General features: G+C 33.2%; 1 protein-coding gene across 4 annotated transcripts in view; it reads left to right on the forward strand.

The window, feature by feature from the left end:
* FSTL5 (follistatin like 5) overlaps positions 1–24882 on the forward strand; it is an 849524-nt gene that overhangs the window by 670296 nt on the left and 154346 nt on the right. For all 4 annotated transcript variants that reach the window (XM_058276333.2, XM_058276388.2, XM_058276438.2 and 1 more), the window contains exons 9-10: positions 17393–17554; positions 21412–21546. In XM_058276333.2, coding sequence (XP_058132316.1) covers positions 17393–17554; positions 21412–21546 — 297 coding nt within the window. The remainder of the gene's footprint in view (positions 1–17392; positions 17555–21411; positions 21547–24882) is intronic.

The raw sequence follows: 24882 nt of genomic DNA on the forward strand, positions 1-24882 counted from the left end.
AAGAGTGGAACTGAAACACATGGAGAGCTAGCAAAACAAGATGATGCAACAAAAAGAAGCACAGATTCCTGGTGCCGCTGATAAGGATAGAAGTGGTTACAGAAGAACACAGAGCAAATGGACACTGAAAGCAGACAATGGGGGTGGGGTTGGGGGGAAGGAGAGAGAAATAAATAAAAAAATAAATCTTTAAAAAAATTAAAATGAGGGCAAGTTCAAGTCTTCAAAGACAAACAAAAATGGGGAAAATATGTTTTTACCAAAAGGCCAGAATTACAAAAGATACTAAAGGGAGTGCAGCAGCCTGAAAGGAAAAAACAAGCATGAAAGATCTGTAGATGAGTGTAGAAATGAATATTATTAGGAAAGGTAAACTAAAAAGGATAAGAAGACAAACAATAGATGATAAAACAACTGAGAGCAGAAAGAAGAAATAGATGAAGTTAGTAATGCCTTTACAGTAATAACATGGAATGTTAATGGCTTGAACTTCCCAATCAAAAGACATAGATGGATAGAATGGATAAAAAATATATGAGCCATCTATATGTTGCCGGCAAAAGACCCACCTCAGACATAAGGACACAACCAGGTTAAAAGTGAAAGGAATATTTACATATTCCATGCAAATAGTTACCAAATAAAGATCTGGAGTAGTGATACTAATACCAGACAAAATAGATTTCACATGCGAACTATTATAAGGGATGAAGAATGTCATTATATATTAAAAAAATGGACAATTTACCAAGAAAAAATAACAATGCTAATTATGCACATAACCTGAGTGTTCCAAGATACATGAGGCAAACAATGGCAAAACAAAGGGAGAAATATATGTCTCTATAATAATAGTTGGAGATTTCAATACACCATTATTGGTATTGGTTAGACAATTTGGACAGAGGATTAAGAAAGAAACAGAGAATTTAAATGATATGATAAATGAACTACACATAACAGACATCTGTAGAGCATTGCACCACCATATGGCAGAATATGCTTCTTTTCAACTGCTCATGGATCCTTCTCCATGTCATACCATATATTGGGCCATAGGACAAGTCTCAGTAAATTTAAAAAGATTGAAATTATGAAAAACACTTTCTCTGACTTTCTCTGATTGTAACAAAATGAAGCTGGAAATCAATAATGGATGGAAAAAGGGGGAAATTCATAAATATATGGAGATTAAAAACACACTTTTAAATAATCAGTAGGTCAAAAAAATTGCAAGAGAATTCAGTGAATATATTGAGATGAATGAAAATGAGAACACAGCATATCAAAATTAATAGGACACTGCAAAGGCAGTGCTCAGAGGGAAATTTATAACCCTCAATGCTTACACTAAAAAAGAAGAAAGAACTAAAATTGATGATCTGGAGGAACCACAAAAGAACAGGAAACTAATGCCAAACCAAGTCAAAGGAAGACAAAAGTAAAGAATAGAACAAAAATAAATGAAATCAAGAACTAGGAAACAATAGAGAGGATAAAAAAAAAATTTGGTTCTTCGAGATCAACAAAATGGACAAAGTTTTAGCTAGAATGACAAAGAAATAAAGGAAGAAGATTCAAAAAAATAAAAGCAGAAATGAGAGGGGAGATACTACCACTAACTCTGAGAAACAGAGAAATCATAAGTAAATATTTGAACAACTGCATGCCAAAAAAAGTAGACAATGTAGAGGTGATGGATAAATACCTAGAAACACATGAATCACCAACACTGACCCTGGAAGAAAGAGAAGACCCCAACAAACCAATCACAAGTAACAAGATTGAAATAGTCATCAAAAACCTCTCAAAGATGAAAAGTCCAGGACCAGATAGCTTCACAGGTTAATTTTATCAAACATTTATAGATGATCTAATACCAGTCTTATGTCAAGGGTGGTTCAACACAAAAACTCAATTAGGGTAATAAATCACATTGGTAAATGGAAGAAGAAAAATCACAAGATCCTTTCAATTGATTTGGAAAAGGCACTTGACAAAATACAGCACACTTTCTTGAAAAAAAAAATAAAAACACTCCAAATGATAGGAATAGAAGGAAGCTTTCTCAATGTGATAAAGTGCATATATAAAAATCCTACAGCCAGTATTGTACTCATTGGTGAGTATATTAGTCCGGCAAAGGGGTGCTGATGCAAAATAACTGGAATCTGTTGGCTTTTATAAACGGTATTTATTTAGGGTAGAAGCTTACAGGCACAAGGCCATAAAGCATCTAAGTTACGTCTGTTGCCATGGTCTGTTGCCATGTGCTGGAGCAAGATGTCTACCAGTCTCTGTGAGGGTTTCATGTTTCTCTTGCTCCTAAAGCTCCATGGTCCCAGCTCCTTTCCATCTCAGTTGTAGGATGGCATAAGCTTTTCTCTCTCTCCCCAGGGCTCAATTCTTTCAGGACTCAGCTGCTCTATTCTCTCAACGAGGTCAGTTTTAGACTATCAGACTCTCTCTCTTCCTGGGGCCTCTGCCTTGTCTTCCTGCATATCTGCTTCTGTGTTCTCCATTCCTGTGTTTTTACTTCCTAGGGCTCCAGCATCAAAACTCAAACTCTCCCTCTGCCATGTTGTTTTCTTTGTCAGCCACTGCCCACCAAGGGGGTGGGACTCAGCATCCTAGGATTGTAGCCAAATCAAAGCCCTAATTATAATTTAATCAAGTAAAAGTGAAACCTCTGAATTTAGTACAATCTAGTATGCCCAGGGGAACAGACTAGTCCAAAAACACAATCCAATTATCTATTTTTGGAATTTAAAAATAATATCAAACTGCTACAGTGAGAGACTGAAAACTTTCCTGCTAAGATCGGGAAGAAGAAAAGGATGCCCACTATCACCATTGTTATTCAATATTGTGCTGGAAGTTCTAGCTAGAGCAATCGGCTAGATAAAGAAATAAAAAGCACCCAAAAAGGAAAGCTAGAAGTAAAACTTTCACTGTTCACTGAGGATAAGATCTTATATCTAGAAAATCTTGAAAAATCCACAACAAAGCTTCTAGAAATAAAAAATGAGTTCAGCAAAGTGGCTGGATACAAGATTAATATGAAAAATCAATAGTTTTTCTATATACACTAATGGGAAAATTGAGGAGGAAATCAGAAAAAAAAAATCCATCTATAGTAGCAGCTAAAACAATCAAATATCTGGGAATAAACTTAACTGAGGATATAAAGGACCTGTATTCAGAAAACTACAAAACATTTCTAAAAGAATCTGAAGAAGAGTTAAATAAAAAGATGGATATTCCATGTACATGAATTGAAAGACTAATATCATTATGATGTCAATTCTACCGAAAGTGATTTACAGATTCAATGCAATTGCAATAAAATCCCAAAAGCCTATTTTGCAGAAATGGAAAAACCAATTATCAAATTTATTTGGAAGGGTAAAGGAAAGGACCCTAAATATCCAAAAAGATCTTTGTAAAAAAATGAACGAGTTGGAGGTTTCTCAGTTCCAGACTTTAGAATATAACATAGCTACAATGGTAAAAACAGCATTGTGCAGGCATAAACACAGACACAAGAACCAATGGAACCAAATCAAGAACTCAAAAAGGGACCCTAGCATCTACAGTCAAATGATTTTTGACTAGGAGGTCCAGCCCTCCCAGTTGGACCAGAAACACTTATTCAACAAATGGTGCTAAGGGAACTGGATGTCCATATCTAAAGAAAGAAAAAAGACCCCTGTCTCACAACTTATACAAAAATTAACTCAAAATGAATCAAGGACTGCATTTAAAGGCTACAACCATAAAATTCCTAGAATAAGATGTAGGAAAACATCTTCAAGATCTTGTGGTAAGTAGTAGTTTTTTAAAACTTACACCCAATGCACAAGCAACAATGACAACAACCAAACATAGAAAAATGGAACCTTCTCAAAATTAAAACATTTGCACCTCAAAGGACTTTGTCAAAATGGTGATAAGGCAGAACTCAACGGGAGAAAATATTAAGAATCAAGTATCAGATAAGGGTTTAATATCCATGATATGCAAAGAGATCGGACAACTCAACAATGAACAAACCACCTGATTAAAAAATGGACTACAAACTTGAAAAGACAACTGTCCAAAGAAGATAGACAAATGATAAATAAATACATGAAAAATGTTAAACATTGATAGTGATTAGGGAAATGCAAATCAAAACTACAATGAGATATCACTTCACATCTATTAGACTGGCTGCTATTAAAAAGTTAGAAAATTGTAAATGTTGGAGAGGATGTGGAGAGATAAGAATGCTTATTCACCATTGTTAGGAATTAGAATGATACAGTCACTATGGAGGACTGTTCAGCAGTTTCTAAGAGAGTTGATTATAGACTTGCCATGTAAGGCAAAATCTGAGAACAGAGATAAAAACAGATATCTGCACACCGATATTCATAGCAGTATTATTAATGGTTGCTAAAAATTGCAAACAATCCAGGTATCCATCAACTGATATATGGATAAACAAATTGTGGTGTATACATGTAATGGATTATTATGCAGAGTTATTAGAAATGAAGTCATGAAGCATATGACAACATGGATGGACCTGGATACGTTATGTTGAGTGAAGCAAGCCAGACACAAAAGGACAAATACCGTATGATTGTGCTATTATGAGCTAAATATATTATATAAAACTCATGAAATTAGTAAGTAGAATATAGGTCACTAGAAAATAGAAGGAGGGTAGAGAATGGAAAACTGAGGGTGAATCTGATCAGAACTGGTAAAAATATTGTTTATAAATATTTGGAAATGAATAGAGATAGTGAAAGGATATCATGGTGTTTGTAACTAGCGGTGCTATTATATGGGAATGACAGTGGTTGAAAGGGAAAATCCAAGGTCTGAACATGGGACTGCATAAGATAGTAAAACAATAAGCAAAACACAAATATGGGTGATATTTCATGTGTAAGACTATTTTAACCAAACATAAAAAAATACATACTACAGGGAAGGAAAAAGAATAGCTGCTTTGTATGGCAGGTGAATAAAAGAGAGATTGAGAGGTGATGAGTTTTGTTTTTTATTTATTCTTATTACTGTTATTAGAATAGTGAGTAGGCTCTAAGAATGACTGAAGTGATGAGTGGACAAATATGTGATTACATTGAGTACCACTGATTGAACATTTTGGATATATCTATGCTTTATTCATATGTATCAATAAATTGAGTTGTAAGAATAATTATATATTGTCATGACATTGTTTATAATGTCTTCTCCTTGAATTCCAATATTTCTGAGAGAATTCAGCTGTCAGTGATATTAATTTTCTTTAGAGGGAGCTTTTCAGATTTTTCTATTATTTCTTGATTTTTTTCTAGAGACATGCACTATTGTATGTCTATATGTATCTCTTTTTAAAATAAATGTTAATCTTTGGGTATCTTCGGTTTTTGTATCACTGGGTGTATGTCTTACATTAGTTTTGAGGATATCTCAACTGTTACTCTTCATATATTGTCCCTAAAATCTGTCCTGTGATTCCAATTAAACATGTATGTTACTCTTAATCTGTACTCTATGGCTCTTGCTCTCCCATATTTTCTATATTTCTGTCACTCTATGCTTTATTTAAGATAGTTTAATTTTTGATTTAAATATATATTTACTATTATTTTCTTCATCTATATCTAATCGAACATTAAATCCCAAGACTGAGTTAATGATTTGTTACTGTCTTTTTAAGTTTCAGCACTTTCAGATGATTCCTTTCAGCTGCAACATTATGTGTTATAGTTCACCAAATTTGTTGATATCAACAAATATTAAATCATTAAACTCGGTAAACATCAACATCTGCATCTTATTCAGTATCAGAACCTTATGTATTTGTGTAAGTTAACTGCTGTTTTTATAATTTGAGTTGATGTTTTCTTGATATATGCCTTGAAATATTTTGTTCTGTGCTGCAAACTTTATTTGATGTATCATTTAAAAATTATTTGAAACTTCAATAGGTTCTTCCAGAGAGGACTTTCCTTTACTTCTTCCATGTGTTCAATGCTAACAGAAGTCCAGCAATGAGTCTTCAGGTTTGTTGTGGTCACTACAAAGGATAAAGTGGAGAGTAGTAGTTATTGTTTTAGGATCTCCAGCCAAAACTTCTGTTGGACTTTATTCTAATCATCTTACCTTAATATCCATTTGTTTTCCAGAACACTTTGTCTTTAAGATGATTCCCAGGTGTTGACATGTGGTTATGAACCATAAATATGTAATTAAGGGAAGCGGATTTGGCCCAACAGATAGGGCATCTGCCTACCATATGGGAAGTCCAGGGTTCAAACCCAGGGCCTCCTGACCCATGTGATAAGCTGGCTCATGCACAGTGCTGATGTGTGCAAGGAGTGCCCTGCTGCACAGGGATGTCCCCCCGCGTAGGGGAGCCCCACGCGCAAGGAGTACGCACCATAAGGAGAGCCGCCCAGCGCGAAAGAAAGTGCAGCCTGCCCAGTAATGGTGCCGCACACACAGAAAGCTGACATAACAAGATGACACAACAAAAAGAGACACAGATTCCGAGTGCCACTGTCAAGAATACAAGCGGACACAGAAGAACACACAGCAAATGGACACAGAGAGCAGACAACTTGGGTGTGGGGGTGAAGGGGAGAGAAATAAATAAAAAGTAAATCTAAAAAAATAAAAAATAAAAGGCAGAGCCAGGAGCAGAACACAGGTCCTCTAGTCTCCAAATCCTGTGCAAGAAAAAAAAAATGTAATTAAGTATACACATACATACATGTATGCATATATACAAAATTCTGGCCACCACAAGTTTTGGAGTTGGGCTGGGGCAGAAGAGATAAACTAGTGAATCTCATCTGATGCAGTCCCAGGACCAGAATCAATTCAACCATTGCTTGTTAATTAACTCTGGTTGTCAGTATCCTCAACTGATTTGGAAAATATTCTTTAAACAGAATCAGCTCCAGCTCACTTCTGTGAGCTTAACACTTATTCCTGCTATTTTTTATTCTGCCATTTCTCTTTATATTCCTCACATTACTTATGGTTTCTGGAAATGCTCTTTGCATACTTTTTCAGCATGTTAAGTTCTATTCATGAGGATGATTGATTAGAATAACTTTGTCCAAAATTATTAGCAATTTGAAACTCCAGAGTGATTCAGTTCTTAATTTGTTTATTGATTCTCTTTTCAGTTATGTCCATCTCATTTTCAATATCAATGATTCCACCACTTGGTGACTTTTAGTACATTCAACATGTTATGCAACCATCAAAAAATCTAGTTCCAGAACATGTTCATCACTGTAAAAGTAAACCCTATATGCAGATACTTACTATTCTTACAAGTTCTCCAGTTCCCACAAAACCAGAAATCCACTTTCTGTATCTAGTAATTGGCCTATTATTGACATTTCATATAAATGGGATCAAACAATATATAACCATTTGTGTCTGTCTTCTTTAGCTTAGCACAATATTTTCAGGCTTCTTCTATGTTATAGCATGTTTCCATACTCCATTCCTTTTTATGACTCACTAATACTGCATTCTATGAATATACACATTTTGTTTTTTCATTTATTTGTTAATGGCCTTTTGGACTCATCAATAATGATGCTGTAAACATTTGTAAACAAATTTTGGCTTGAACAGTTGTTTCCATTATCTTGGACACATAACTAGACGTGAAATTACTGGGCCATATGTTTAACATTTTAAAGAAACACTGCAATTATTTTCACTATGACTGCTCCACTTCACGTTGCCACCAGCAATGTTTGGGGGTTCCAATCTCTCCACATTCTTTAATACTTGGTATTTTCTCTTCATTATTATTATTATCACTATTCTAGTGATTTGTTGTTTTGATTTACATTTCCCTAATGACTAATGATGTTGGGTGTCTTTTCATGTGCTTACTGGCCATTTGTATATATTCTTTGGAGAAATGCCTATTCATGTCTGTTTTAGTTTGCTAGGCTGCTGAAAGCAGATAGCTTTGAACAGGTTGGCTATTAACAATGGTAATTTATTAGATTACTGTTTTGAGGCTAAGGTAAAATGTCCAAATTAAGGCAACATCATGGTGATGCTTCCTTCTCAAAGACTGGCTGCAGGCAATCCATGGCTCCTCTGCCACACGGCAAATTACGTGGCAGTGTCTGCTGCTCTCATTCTTCCCTTCCAGTTTTTGTTGTTTTCAGCTTCTTGCTTCCATGGCTTTCTCTATCCCTCTCTGTATTTATTTCATCTATAATGGACTCTAGCAAGAGGATTAGGATCCATCCTGAATGAGGTGGGTCACCCCTTAACTGAAGTAGCCCTATCACCAGATCGTACTTACAATGGGTGTACACCCACAAGAATGGATTAAATATAAGAACATGACTTTCTGGAGTACAAGCAGTTTCAAGCCACCACAATGTCTTTTGTCCACTTTTTAAATGGATTGTTTGTCTTTCTGTTGTTGAGTTGTTAAGTATTTTTTATATACTCTGGATATTTTGAACTCTTACTGTATATGTGATATAAAAATATTTTCTCCCATTCTGTAGGTTGTCTTTTACTTCCATGATGAATCCCTGCTTTGCACAAGAGGTTCTAATTTTGATAAAGTTTCATTTATCTGATTTTTTTTCTTTTCTTTCTTGTACTTTTGGTGTAAACTATAAGAGACCATTGCGTATTACAAGGACTGGAAAATGCTTTTGTTTTCTTTGAGGAGTTTTATAGTTTTCATTTCATATTTCATCTTTGATCATTTTGAGTTAATTTTTGTGTATGATGTGAGCTGTTGTTCCACTTTTATTCTGTGGCATTTGTGCATGCCATTTCCCAGCACCACTTGTGGAAGACCATATTTTTTCCTAATTTCCTAATTACATGAGATTTGGAACTCATGTAAAAAATCAGTTCACCATAGGTATGATGATCTATTTCTGAACTCACGGTTCCATTGGTCTATATGTCTGTATTTGTGCTAGTACCATCCTGTTTTGATTATTGTAATTTGGAGATAAGTTTTAAGTTTTGAAAGTTTATGTGTTCTTTAACTTCATTCTTCATTTTCAAAATGGTTTTTGCTAGTCAGAACCCTTAACTTCCTTATAAATTTGATGATTGGCTTTTCCATTTCTGCAAAGAAGGTTATTGGAATTTTTATTTGGATTGCACTGCATCTGTAAATTGCTTTGGGTAGCACTGACATCCTAATAATATTGAGTGTTCTAGTCCATTAATATGAAATGTTTTTCCATTTATTTTGGTCTACTATGATTAATTTTACTAATATTTTGTGTTAATCACAACAAATCCTTTATATCTTGGTTAAATATATTCCTAGATTTTTTATTCTTTTATTTGTAAATGCATTTTTTTCTTTATTTCCTCTTTAGATTATTCATTACTAATGTATAGAAACACGGCTGATTTTTTTGCTTGTTGATGTGGTACCCCATCATTTGGTGAATTCATTTACTAGCTTTATTAGATTTCTTGAAGATTTTTAAGGATTTTCTTTTTTTTTTTTTTTCTCTTTCCTTAGGAGGTACCAGGGGAGATTCAACCCTGGATCTCATACTTGGGAAACGGGTGCTCAACCAATGAGCTACATCCACTCCCCAATGACAGTTGGTTTTTTGTTTATTAGTTTTTTGTTTGTTTTAGAAGGTACCTGGGAAGCATTCTATTCATAATGGATATTGGTCTGTAATTTTCTTTTTTGTGGTATTTTTAGCTGGCTTTGGAATTAGAGTTATGATGGCCTAATAGAATATATTGGGAAATGTTCCCTCCTGTTCATTTTTTTTGTCAACGTTTGAGCAGGATTAGTGTTAATTATTGGAATGTTTGCTAAAATTGAACAGTGAAGATATCTGTCTTGGGATTTACATTGTTGGGAGCTTTTTAATTACTGAATCAATCTCTTGTTATTCATTTGTTGTGATCTTCTATTTCATCTTGAGTCAGTGTAGGTAGTTTGAGTGATTCTAGGAATTTGTTGGTTTGCAGTTGTTCTTAATATCCTCTTATAACCCATTTTATTTCTGTGAGAGTCAATTGTAATGTGCCCACATTCATTTCTGATTTTAGTTATTTTTACCTTTGTCTTCTTTTTCTTTGTCAGTCTCACTAAAAAATTTGTTGATTTACTAATATTTTCTGAGAACCAGCCTTTGGTTTTGTTGATTCTCTTTTAAAATTATCTATCTCATTACTTATCTCTGCTCTAATCTTTGTTATTTTCCTTCTTTCTGCTTGCTTTGTGTGTTAGGTGGCTCTTCTTTTTCAAGAAAGTCCAGCTGTTATGTTAAACCTCTGCTTTGAGATCTTTCTTCTTTTTTAATGTAAATATGTAGAGGTATGAATTTCTCTCTAAGCACTGAATTTGTTGCATCCACTACATTTTGATATGTTGAATTTTTGTATAATTTGCCTCAAGTTATTTCCTAATTTCCCTTGTGATTTCTTCTTTGACCCATTGTTTTGGTTTTGTTTGTTTGTTTTTTCCATGTGTATGATGTTTAATTTCCACGTATTTGTGAGTTTTACAGATCTTCCTCTGTCATTGATTTCTAGCTATATTCCATTGTGGTCAGAGAAGAGATATTGCATGACTTCCATGTTTTTAAATTTGAGTCTTGTTCTGTGAGCTAACAAATAATCTATCTGGGAGATTGACCCATGTGTATTTTAAGAGAATGTGCTTTCTCTTTTTGTTCTTTCTATAAGATCTAGTTGTTTAATAGATTCGTTCAAGTCCTATATTTCCATATTTATCTCCTGTTTAGATCTTCTACCCATCATTGAAAGTGATGTACTGAAATCTCCTACTGTTATTGCAGAACATCTCTTTGTTTCTTCAAATCTGTCAGTATTTGTTTTATGTAATTGGGGGTTCTACCATTAATTGCATATATATTTTAATTGTTATGCCTTTTTGTTGTATTGACCACTTTATTCGAATATAGTGACCTTCTTAGTCATTCATAAAAGCTTCTGACTTATAAAATCTATTTTGTCGAATATTAGTATAGTTACCCAAGCTCTTTTTTTTTTTTTTTACTATTTGCATGGTAATTTCCTTTCTATCTTTTCACTTATAATTTACTTGTATTTTTGAATTTCAGATGAGTAGTGTAAATAGGATATACTTGGGTCATGCTTTTATTATCCATTCTGACAATGGATGAAAAAAGTCTGCATTTGACTGGAAAATGTAATCCATTTACATTTTAAAAACTGCTCATAATTCAGGACTTCCTTCTGCCATTCTTTTATTTGGTTTTTGAAAGTGTTATACATTTTTGATCCTTAAGTTTTCCATTAATTCTTCCTACTTTCATATTTATTTGACTTTTTAGTATACTATTTTGAGTCCATTTTCATGTACTTCTGTATATAGTTTTCAGATATTTTGTGGTTAACATGGGACTTAAATTTAATGTTCTAAATCTAGAAGAATTGGTTTTGGTTTGATAGCACCTTAACTTCAATACTCCTCCATCCACCACTATTTTTATGATACTTGTTACAAATTATAACTTCATACTTTGTATATTCCAAACCACAGATATAACATTACTTTTTAAATGCTTTTTCATTTTAGAACCTGTAAGAAGTAAAAAGTGGGGTTACATAACCAAAATACAATACAATATTACTGGCATTTATAATTGTCCATGTGGTTACCTTTACTGGCAGTCTTATTTATGCCACTATTACATTTTCTAGTGTTCTTTCCTTTTAATCTGAATAACTTCCTTTAGCATGTCCTATAGGGCAGGTCTATGGGTAACAAACTCCTGAAGCTTTGTTCATCTAGGATTATATTAATCTCCCAGTCATTTTAGAAAGATTGTCTTGCCAGATATAAAATTCTTGGCTAGCAATTATTTCTTTCAGTACTTTAAGTGTTTCATCTCTACTATCTTCTTGCCTCCATGGTTTCTAATGAAAAATGAATATTTGGCTTTATTGGGCCTCCTGCGTACATAACACATTGCTTTGTTTTGAAGCCTACAAGGCTCTCTCCCTGTTTTTGGCATTCAGAAGATTGATTAGTATGTGTCCAGACATATTACTCTTTGCATTTTTCCTGTTCAAGCTTATTGGACTTCTTGACTATATATATTAATGTGCTTTGTTAAATTACAGAAGTATTTCCTATTGTTTCTTTGAATATTCTTTCTGTCCCTTTCTGTCTTTATTCCCTTTCTAGCACACCCATAATGCATATATTAGTAAGCTTGATGGTGTTCCATAGATCTCTTATGCGCTGTTCACTTTTTAAATTTTGTTCTCTTTGAATGCTCAGCCTGAATCATTTCAATAATTTTGTATTTGAGGGCACTGATTCTTCTGCCTCCTCAAATCTGTTATTGAAATACTCTAGGGAATTTTTTCATTCAGTTATTGATTTCTTCAATTCCAGTATTTCTGTTTCATTCTTTTTTAAAATTTGTATTTCTGTAATGAAATTCTCATATTTTCATTAATCCTCCTGATATCCTTTAATATTTTCTCCATGTTTTCCTTTATCTCCCTGAGCATACTGAAGATCATTTTTAATGTATTTGTGTAATATATCTGGTGTCTGGTATTCTTCATTGATGGTTTCTGAATTTTTATCTTGATCCTTTGACTGGACTGTCATTCCCTGTTTCTTTGTTTGTCTTATAATTTTTTGTTGCACATTGAAAATTTTAACATTTAATGTGTTAACTCTAGGATTTAACTCCTGAGCTTTCTATTTATGAATTTTCTATTCAGCTAGTGAGTGATATGACTGTGATTTCTTAGAGTGTCGGGAGCTATCAATGATAAACAGACCAAACAGTCAACAACTTTTACTGTGTTTACTAATTGACTCTGCATTCTTCTGCTTTCTTTGGTTTTGATTTTTCCTTCTTTTATTAGTCCCATAACTTGAAAGTTTAGATTGGTTATTGGAGATATTTATTCATTTTTAGTTTAAACATTTACAGGTAGAAATTTCCTTTTGGGCACTACTTTCTTTGTATCTCATAAGGTCTTGCTTGTTGCATTTTCATTTTTACCATTCAAAATATTTTCTAATTTCTCTTGTGATTTACTTTTACCCACTGATAAGAGCATGTTGTATAATTTCCACACATTTTTGAATTCCCATATTTCATTCTGTTATTTATTTCTAATTTTATTCCTTTCAGGTTGAAGAAGATAGTATATACCATTAGAATTATGTCAGATTTATTGAAACTTGTTTTGTGACCTAATATAAAATCTCTTCTGGAGAATGTTCCATGTACACTTAAGAAATATGTGTATTGTGCTGTTGTTGGATGATATGTTCAATATATTTATGTTAGGTATAGTTGTTTTATGATCTTGTTCCAGTATCTTTATATTTTCTACTTGTCTAGCCATTATTGAAAGTGGAGTATCGAAGTCACCAACCATTATTGTTGAAATATCTATTTCTCTCTTCAATTCTATCTGACTTTACTTCATATATTTTGCAGTTCTGTTAGTTGCATAAATATTTATAATCACTATGTCTTCCTGATGGGTTGACAGTATTATTATATAATATTTCATGTACTATTGTTTGTCAGAGCCAGTTTTGGCTGATATTACTACAGTCAATTGAGGCCTCTTTTGGTTACTGTCTGCATGCAAATATTTGTTTTTATTCTTTCACTATCAATATTTTTGTGTCTTTGAATGTAAGACAAGTCTTAAGGAAACAGCATATAGTTGAGTCACATTTCTTTATCCATTTTAACAATCTCTGCCTTATTTTTAGATTTTGATCATTTACATATAATGTAGTTACTGATAAGGAAAGATTTACTTCTCCCATTTTGCTATTTATTTTCTATATGTCATATATTTTTTAATTGTACAGTTCCTTCATTACTAGCAACTCTGTGCTAGATAGATATTTTCTAGTGTACCATTGTGATTCCTTTTTCATGTCTTTTACTAAATATATTTTAGTTATTTTCTTAGTGGTTGCCCTGGAGATTATAACTGACATCTTAAGTTATAATAATTTACTTTGAATTAGTGCCAACTTAATTCCAATACTATTAAAAAAGCCAAAAACTTTTTCTTCTGTGTAGCTTCACTCCCCTTCATGATGTTATTTTCATAAATTAGATTTTCACACATTGTATAAATAAGCAACATGGATTTGTAGTTATTGTTGTATGTAGTTACCTTTTATAATAATATAGGAATGAATGTGTGGCTACAAATAAAATGTATTAATACTGAATTTTGTAATTACATTTATTTTTGCCAGTGTTCTTTATTTCTTCATATGAACTCTAGTTATTGCCTATTGTCCTTTTGTTTCATCTGGAAGGACTTTTTTAAACATTTTTGTATGTCAAATAGCAACAATCTCTCAGTTCTTACTTACCTAATGATCTTGTAATTTCTCCTTCATTCTCCCTCCTGCCCAGAAATGGCTCCCTTGTCTGTCTAATCATTCTGCTTGTTGTGTCTGCTCATTGTCTCTGATTGTTGTGTCTGGTCATTGTGTTCATCAGCTCATTGCATCAGCTCATCTTCTTAAGAAGGCACCAGGAACCAAACTTGGAACCTCCCATGTGGGAAGTGAGTGTCCAACTGCTTGAGCTACATCTGTTCCCTTCTCCTTCATTTATGAATAATAATGTTTTCAGATACAGAATTCTTGATTGACACTCTTTCTTTTTTTGGGCTTTGACATGTCAGATACTGCTTTGTGGCCTCCACATTTTCTGGTGGGATATCAGTTTTTAATCTTACTAATATTCCCTTGTATATGATGAGTGACTTCATTCACGCTCTATTCAAGATTTTTATTTGTATTTTGACAGTTTGATTGTAATGTGTTTCAGTGTGGATCTCTTGGAGTTTACTACATGCAGACTTTGTGGAGCTTCTTGGATGTGTAGATTCATGTCTTTCATCAAATTCAGGATATTTTCAACCATTATTTCATAACTTTCTCTCTTTACTTTCCTTCTGTTTGCATACTGGACTGTAGCCCACAGTTTTCTTAGGTTCTGTTCATATTTCCTCATTCATTTTCCTATCTGTTCTTTACACTCTATAATCTCAATATATCTTAAAGTTCACTGATTCTTTCTTCTGCCTGCTCAAATCTCTTGTTGAACCTATTCAGTGAATTCTTCCTATCATTTATTGTTCTTTTATTATTCAGAATTTATGTTTGATTCCTTTGTATAATTTCTCTCTAGTTGTTACTCTCTATTTGGTGAACCATCTTCTGATGGTTTTCTTTCATTATTTTCACATGCTTTCTTTTAAATCCTTGAGTATAATTAAATAAAGACAAAGTGTTTTTCTAATAGTCAAAAATCTTGGCTTATTTCAGGGACAGATTTTATTTTATTTTATTTTTTCCTATATATTGGCCATCCTTTCTTGTTTCTTTGCATGCCTCCTACATTTTTGTTGAAAACTAGATATGTTCAATATTATAATGTGGCAACTCTGGAAACCATGTTCTTCCTCATCCCAACATTTGCTGTTTCTGCTTAATGTAGTTATTTATTGACTTATTAAAAACCTTTTCTGAACTAATTTTTTAAAGTCTGTATTTTTTGTTTTGTGTAGCTACTTAATCCTCTGTTCCATTAGTTTGGTGGTCAGTTAGTGATTTAACAGAGCTTTCCTTAAATTCCTAGGACAAAAATATAATAAAATGAAAAAAAAAAATCTCCAAGTCTGCAGATGGGCTCTGTGTGTGTGTGTTAGGGAATGCCTTCAACACTCACTGAGGCAGTTTACAACTCTGACTTGACCTTTACTCCTTGCTTATATGGAATTGAAAGCTTAAGGTCTTCTCAAGTATTTTTCTGGGCTAGTGTCCATCCCTGGCCTTTCAGGTCAGGAAATGTAGGAGCTTTTCAATACCTTTACTTTCCAAAATATTTCATTTGCTAGCCTTTTCTCTTAAGATTATTTTTGCAGTCCATATTGGTCCTCAAATTATCCTTTGCTGTGGGTGGCAGCAGCTTATATATATGGTATACATGTATTTGATAATGACCTCTGGCTAACAGTCTTACCCCTGGGAAAACTCCTAATTAGGTGAAATACATCTAAGACCTTTGAACCTATCCTTCGGGGAACCACCAGATATGTCACAGCAAACAACCACAATTCTTTGAGAATACCTGTTCTGCCCCTTCTGGTAGAAAGATCATGTACTGGAAATGTATGCTGCTATCTCCATGTTGCCACTGAACTTTGGAGTGGAAGATGGAGCAAGGTCAAATGCTACAAAGCTCTTTTACAAAGGTTTAGCTGAGTTTTCTTTTCTTTTTTTATTAAGTATTCTTTAGTTCCTGTAAACTTTGGATATTTTCAAGAGCTCCAATAAAGTTCATTCTGACATTTTTTTGCCAGTTTCTTCACTGCTTTTATGGAGGGACAGTCTATTGGCATTCTCTACTATACCACTTTTATTTATGTCACACCTTGTCTTTTGTGACCTGATACTTTTCTGTATTACAGGGTAGTTATTTCTTAGCATATCCCTCAATTTTGGATTGTATGTTGATTTCTTATGATTAAATCAGATTTATATGCATTTTAATTAGGATTAAATATAAATGATATTATATCCTCAGTGCATAATAACAGGAAGCAAATGATGTGGGTTTGTCCAAATATTAATGATGTTTACTTTGATCATTGGTCAAGATGATGTTCACCATGATTCTTCACAATAAATTTTGCTGTAAAGTTACAAGTCTTCCCTTTGTAATGAATAAATAATTTGTAGAGAGATATTTTTAGTCTTGATAAACATACTGTTCTTCACCAAAATTTGACCCCTTATTTGAGCATTCATTGATTTCTTACTCCATCATTCTTTAAATATTTATTACTTAACATCTACAGCAAGGAAAAGCTTTATATATATATGTATATATGTATATATATATTTGTTTATATAACTATAAATTTATTAAGTTTTATTTCATCTAATTCCTTTACCATTTCCACTTATTTTAATGTTCATATTGCCCACATTTGGTCAACTAGAGTCCTTTAAATTGGTTTCTCTGTCCTGTTGATACATACTTATTATTCTTTGTGGACTTCCTTATATTATGTAACAGCAAGGGATTTCAGGTTCATTTTTATATTTCCTGACACAGTCCTGGAATAAGACTTATCTTCAAGGAACCCTGGTACATTTTTGAGGATAATGGGATTAATGGAATTTGGAAAATAAGCTCTCTCTCTCTTGCTTTCTGAATACACACACACAAACACACACATTTATATTTGATTTACTCAGAATGCAAGGTTTGTTTATTCTTGCAATAATGAATAGTGCTTACTTGTTACTAAATTCATTTTTATTTCTTTTTTCTTTTAGTTCCTCCAGTTATCCGGGTCTATCCAGAGAGTCAAGCTAGGGAACCAGGAGTAACTGCGAGCCTTAGGTGCCATGCAGAGGGTATACCAAACCCTCAGCTGAGCTGGCTGAAGAATGGAATTGATATTACACCAAAGCTGTCCAAACAACTCACTCTTCAAGGTGCCTTTTAATTGCAATTGTCTCAAGTGATTATCTGGAAATATTATAGAAATTTCACAAAAAAATGTATAATATATTTTACATAACTTGGAAAAAATAGAAAGTGAGGATGATTGGAATATGATGCCATGGATAAGAAAAATATAGGGTTTAATTTAATACATTATATTTGAAATCGAGTCCTTTAGAATTGTTAATTTTTTCAATAATGGTCTCGTCATGATGATTAATTATGCCATTATTTTGATGATACCTAAAATGCTAAATTATGTAACTTTTAAATACCGTCAATTAGAGCAGACATAGTGAGCAGAATAATTAGATATCTTCATAGAAACACATTCCTGAAGTGACTTTTATTGTTTAAATAAAACATCAAAATATGTGTTACAGAAGATGTCAATAATATAAAACTTTTAATAATAATATTTTGAAGCATATATGTAAATGAAGAAAGGAATAATTATACAATTATTAAATATATTTGGAATTTATAGTATATTTTCAAGTTATGAATTTACTATATTTTAATATATAAACATTCCACATATTCTAAAATGTTAATGGGTAATCATTAGATGATTACTTTACAGATGACAATAATCACAAATATATTGAAAATGACAAAGAAAGACAACTTTTTCAGGGACAAATGTCATAAATAGTGCAAAAGCAATTGCATGTACTATGTTGATGATACTAGTAAGAATTAATGGCCATACCATTGTCAAGAGAAGTCCAAAACAAGTCATCTTTACTGAAGTATCTATTGCATGGACCTTTTATTCCTTATTTTGTGACTTTAAATTCTTTCAATTCATGTTATTAAAAACAAAAGTATTTTCTTTTTTATTTCTATTTCATTATCTCATTTTATTATGGAATAAATTTTATTGATATAGGCTGTATATAAATCTTTTCAGAACTTTTATTTATGTATTTCTTTTTAAAAGTCATGAGAGAAATGCTTGTGGAAGTACACTTGGATTTTAAAATCTCAAATCCTAGAAATGCCAATATCAATATGAGTTGGCTCAACAAATGTACAAATTTACATTTATTGATTGCTGCTTAGGGTCTATAATCTAAAAAGAGAAGATGGTTGATCTAATTAACACAAATTAGCATGAATAAAAGACTGAGTAACTCCAGATTTTACCTCTCTCCCATTTAATGGGAAATCATGTTATACAAGCATACTATATTCTTGCTTCCAGGAATAAGAGGAAGGCAAATTTGGAAAATTGTTACACTTACACTTCAGTGAATATCTGCAAGCACTTGAAAAATAGATCTTGTCATTTTTAAGGAGAGGAGAAAATAGGTAATGTTTCAATAAAATATAACAATAAAAGGACAGTAGGGAGATCAAAGAGATAAATCTGGAGGCATAGGAGTAGGAAAATCCATGCTTTTTTATTTATGATTACATATTACCCCATTATAGCTATTTAATTATGTTTTCTTTCATTAGATGCTTCTTTAGCATTTGCTGGTAAGATCCAACTTTAGACACTAACTGAATAATTATGGCAAATGATGAGAAAACACAAGGAATTAGACATAATAAGAAGCTGTGAAAGCACTAAAGTTTTATTGACAGGCAAATAAAAAAGGTGATACTACCGAAGCAAAGCAAGTGAATGTTCAAAGCTGGGGAAAGAATTCAACTGTGCTGTGTAGAGCCATCCAGGAAGATCCCTGAAATGTGTTCACAAGTCAGGTGATTAGTTTGTCCTTATGATATTAAGAACAGTATCAGTAGCAATTGATGTCCAATGATTTTAGAATGAAAACGAAGCAAGAAATATAAAAAATCTCTTTCCACATTTGGAAAAGAAGGAAAAAGAGGAAGTAATAGTTGCTGGTGAAAAGGTTAAGGATTAAGAGATATTTCTTTCTGCTGGACAATGTATGGGCCTTAGACAAGTATCAGTGAGATAAAGACGTTGAAAATGGTGGAACAGTTTGAAGAATGCAGAAGGAGTGGGAGAAATCATTAAAAAAGGAGGGGAGATTTCCCTTGACATTCAGCAGGGACTACATCCTTTGGGAAGTAAATGTAAGTGAAGATGTAGATGGGGAGAGGAAACTTCGGGGTTACTTTCTGATCATTTCTGTTTACTTCATAATTTAAAGAGCAAGGCCCCTTACATAAAGTACAGAAGATGATATTTGCAGTGGGGAGCATCAAACAGGGAGTAAAGATTTTAAATAAAAGTGGAGTACCATATGGAATCCATATGTCATAGTCAAGGGAAAGAAACACCAAGTAGCATTGAACAGCTAGCAAATTGAGAACTATGAATTAGAAAATTTGTAAAATTGCTTATGCAGTAGTCTTATAATTCACCAAGAATTAGGGCAGGGACACCGGTTGCAGAGATATATTAGCTTATTCTAATTTTGGAGCTTAGTAAGGCAGGCATGCCAGGATGATAAATGGACAAGGAAATTGGTAGTTCTGGCAAGAAGAGTGGAGATCATCTAGGAATGTTAGATTATGCGGGAAAGGAAAGCAATACAGTGAGACATTTAGGTTAAGAAAGAATATAAGAATCATGAGAAGATATAATTCAAAGAAGAAATAAGTTGATTTGAATTTTCAAGAAAATCTAGAAAATTTAGTGTGAAGTGTTTGGGTATTGAACAAAAAACTATGCCCTTTGGAAAGGGCCTTATTTCATGGAAAATGCAAGGCTGAGGCAGGGCTATTGTATTTTTCACTGCCTATCTTTTACAGCTTTAGAGCAACGTTTTGACAATTGTAGCCCATAGTAACCTGTTCTCTGTTTTTTAAATAAAGTGTTTTTTTGCACACAACCATACCCATTGGTTTAAATATTGTCTATGACTGTTTTTCTGCTACTGTGGCAGATTGGAATCATTTCCATAACATCCACAAAGCCTAAAATATTTACTATCAGGCCTTTTGAAGCAAATTTATTTTGTCTTAAAATAATTTCTCAACAAAGAATGGGAAGTAGGGGTGTGCAGTAAAAATGTGTAAATTGAGAAAAAGAGTTCAATTAATTAAAATGATTATCCCTTCACAAAAACCTACTGTGTCTCCATATCTCACCCACCCACATCTCTAAAGAACTCACTTATCCCAGGGATGACATTCGAGTCTCATCAAAATCCTTCAACTCCCAATCTAGTTTAAAAGTCTCCCTGCCAGTTAGTTGTCCACTCTTCTCTCCTTAAGCTCAATCACACCTATTTTTGAGTTAATTTCTCCTTTAACCCTTTTGTCATACATTGATATCCAAATTCCACAATTTTAAATAGGTTACTTTAAGTATATTTCCAGCAAAAGATTTTGCAGACAGAAAACATGTGTTATATTTCTGTCCTTCTCACTCAGTAATTCCTGAATTATAATAGGAGCTCAGCAACAAGCTTGATGATTGGCAATAGCACTATACTTATATGATATAGCTCAGTTAATTTCTTTATGAAAATATATTTCCTTATATATATACCTGTAAATAAACCATATTTGTATTATTTCAATCTGCTATAGAAGCCTAGGAAAAATGGATTCTGAATATTTAAGGAAATATATAAAGGGAGATAATGGTTATCAATCTGAAATATTTCATATACAATAGTAGAAGTAGGAAATATTTATAAGTGTGTGATTTGATATGTAGTATTGGGACTCTCTGTAAAGAACGATAACACAGTTTATGAAACACTTGAATGCTTTGGGAATAATTTGGTATGTCTCCAAAGCATGGAAGTAGGAAGTTTAATTAGGACAAGCTCAGAGAACTGTTTGAGTGTGTAATCAGAAAGCACTGTACCGAAACTGAAATTGTAGTTTACAAGTTACATTTGCCTTCTGTTTTCAGCAAATGGCAGTGAAGTTCACATAAGCAATGTGCGCTATGAAGATACAGGAGCATACACTTGTATCGCAAAAAATGAAGCAGGCGTGGATGAAGACATCTCTTCACTTTTCGTGGAAGATTCTGCTAGAAAGACTCGTATGTATCAAGTGCGCACACACGCGCGCGCACACACACACACACATACAATCACATTATACTAGATTCATAATTAGGATGCTCAGAAAAAGCAAAGGCACCAGAAAATACTGTGAAATGGAAAGTGCATTGAGGAAAAGAGTTTTCATATGTAGGAAAGATAAGACTCCACAAATATTAAATGTAGATTTAAGATTTGTGAAAATTTCCATACAATACTAGAATGATTTTTTTCTTTTGCTTGTGGACATAATGTACATAAGTTGTTTCATAACTTGTCTTACTTGCTCATATACCAACTTTCATCCCTTGCAAAGTCTCCCTCTCAAATGATATTTGGGGAACCTAAGACATATGCTCCCAAAATATCTCCAAGGGGTATCCTACAGATGTTAGTAGATTAATATCCTTTTTTTTCTGTAAGTGACATGACAGCCACTGGCCAAATAGCTGTACACCAGTGCTTGCCTGTTTCAGGCTCCATGATTCCTGCCACTGAGAGACACTTACTGCCCCCAGCACCACTCAGTTGACAGTCCACTGTAGGTTTAGTTCTGGAAATTCCTTGTCATGCCCATGCATATCTCCTGATGTCTCCTGATATGATAAGAAAAAAATGCCATTCATTTTGTTCACTACTAGATTAAAAGATATGGATGGGTTGGGATGCTAGCAATGCTATTTTAGTTACAACTGAATTGATCAGAACTCAAAGTTCTATTGTGTTCCTCAAGTGAAGTCTCTGAAGGCCAGCACAAGGAAATTTTCTTCCAGTAAGTTTATCCATGCCACAGTATGGCTGATTTGGGATTGGGTGTATTCCTTTTCCATTTTGCTCCTTAGTCTGATCTGTCATGTCCGTATCTCCTCCAATTAATCTAAGTTCTTTTCAGAGACCCTGTTATTTTGGGACATTCTAATTATTTGGCATGTTCGTTTCTCTGACCCCAGTTTTTAAAAAAATATTTAAAGCATTTTCCAAGAAAGTCTCTGTATTAGTTTCCCAACTGCTGGAACAAATACTACACTGTAAGTTGGCTTACATGACAGGAATTTTTTGGCTCACAGTTTTGAGGCTAAGAGTAATCCAAAATTGAAGTGTCATTAAGGCAATGCATTCTTCCCCAAAAAAGTGTGGCATTATAGGGCTGACTGTAAGTCCTTGGGTCCTTGACTTTTCCATCTCATGGCAGTGCATATGGCATTATCTTCTTTCTCTTCTGGGGCCCATTCACTTCCAGCTTCTCACTTCTAATGCCTTTTTTATCTCTGTATCCAATTTCCTTTGCTTATAAGGGCTTCAGCTGAATTGGATTAAGGCCCACTGTCATTCAGTTTGGGCAGATCTTAACTAATATATCTTCACTGGTCCTTTTTAAAACTGAGTTCACACCTCCAGGAATCAAGTTTGAGACCTGACCATTCCTTTTGTGGGGGTCATGATTCAATCCCTAACCATTGTGTTCCTCTTTAAATCCAGGGTTCATGTAGATATGCATGTATCCAATGGCAAAAGGGGATTTCACTAAGGTCCCAACTCCCAATATGTTTGTATCTGTATTTGACCTAACTAGAAAAACTATTATTAAAAACCTACACTTAAAAAATTAATTTCTTTAGAAAAAGAAAGCTGGATATTGCAACCAGGGTGAGTTTCAGCATAATTTTTTTTACATTATTCCTTTTTATATAATTCTATTAAATACTGAATCCCAATTCATTTTCTGTTAAAGTTAATTTTTGTTGACAAGAATTGAAAATTAGTTTTGTCTGTCCTGTATGATATGGTTTGTGAGGCAGATTTTAATCTCAACTCTTACATTCTGGTTTTCTTTTAATTTTGGTCATGTATTTTCCAATATATTTTCCTAGTTTGAACATTAATGTGCAGAGGCTTAGCTTCTTTAATCAATGAATCACTGCTTACCAGCATGTAAATTTCAGCAAAATTTTAGAGAGACTATAATTGTATACATATAAGTAGTCTTACATGTAACTTCTTATTTAAAGAGGAACAGTTTCTGAAAATCATGCTTTTACTATAAATTATTTTACTTATCACTTTAAACTCTTACAGGTCAAAAATTACACATTTTAGATGTTATTTGGAGGTTATATGTTAGCAGTAAAATCAGAAGTAGCATTTTTTTCTGACATAGCAGTGCAAGCTTTACTACATGGGACTTAAAGATCATTTTATTTTTGTTAATTTTCCTTTTCTTTGTTTTTTTAAGAGGTACTAGGGATTGAATCCAGGACCTCATATGTGGGAAGCAGGCATTCAACCACTGAGCTGCATCTGCTCCTCCCAAAATCATTTTAATAGGAAAACAGTACTAATGAAATGTTTCAGGAGATTCTGTTTTTTTCCTAAGTCTAAAAGGAAAAGGTATTTAGGTTTTACTTATATATTTAAGTTGCAACTATTTCAAGAATCAAAAATGAAAACTGGACCAGTTTTAGTGATAAATGAAAGTTGCAAGCATTACTTATTCATTTCATGCTCTACTGTTTTATAGGCATATGTATGTTCTGCTCCTCTGGAATAACAAACTTTACTCCTGTTTAATTAAATGCTCTTTTAATTTTTGTTAATTTTATGTTCTATGCATTTGCACTCCTGGCAGTTGAGAACATATCATATATATTGCTACTGATGTGAAAGTTCCCATTTCTGTAGAACTCTGCATATAATTAATGTTAGGACAATAATAAATAATAAGCTAAATTGAGTATATGTTGGTAGGTACAGAGTGTTTAAACTGAAAATGTAAGCATGGCTCTGTAGAAGAAAGTTTCCTTGGGGTGTTTCCCACTACTGACTAAAATGTCAGGATTCTGTGTGTATATGTGTGTGAGTGTGTGTGTGTGTGTGTGTATAGATAGCTAGATAGATACATACATACATAAAATAAATATATAAAGCTAAAATTAGATGGCAAGCACTTCAGGGGAAACTATGGCCTTTTGTATTTTCATATGGATTACTCTGGGTTCTCATATTAGTTTATTGAACAGAGACCCATATTAAGTATACAAGGCTAATTTGCATTTTGAGTGCCAGATATTATCAAGAGAACCAAAGAGCCAGTCACAGACCTATCAGTGATGACTTTACCCTTCTTATTTGCATATACTCAAAATTGTTGGCTTGTGTAAATCATCTAACAATGTCAGAGATCACTTTTACTTTTAGTAGTGATGGATTATGGTATATATCCAAAGTGAGTTTGATATAATAGAGAGAATGAACTTTGGAGTAAGAAATGTGCTTAATTCATTCTTCTACCAAACAATCTTTCTGTTATTTGGAACTATTGAATAACCTTGTTGAGC

This window comes from Dasypus novemcinctus, chromosome 1, assembly GCF_030445035.2.
Source record: "Dasypus novemcinctus isolate mDasNov1 chromosome 1, mDasNov1.1.hap2, whole genome shotgun sequence".
NCBI lineage: Eukaryota > Metazoa > Chordata > Mammalia > Cingulata > Dasypodidae > Dasypus > Dasypus novemcinctus.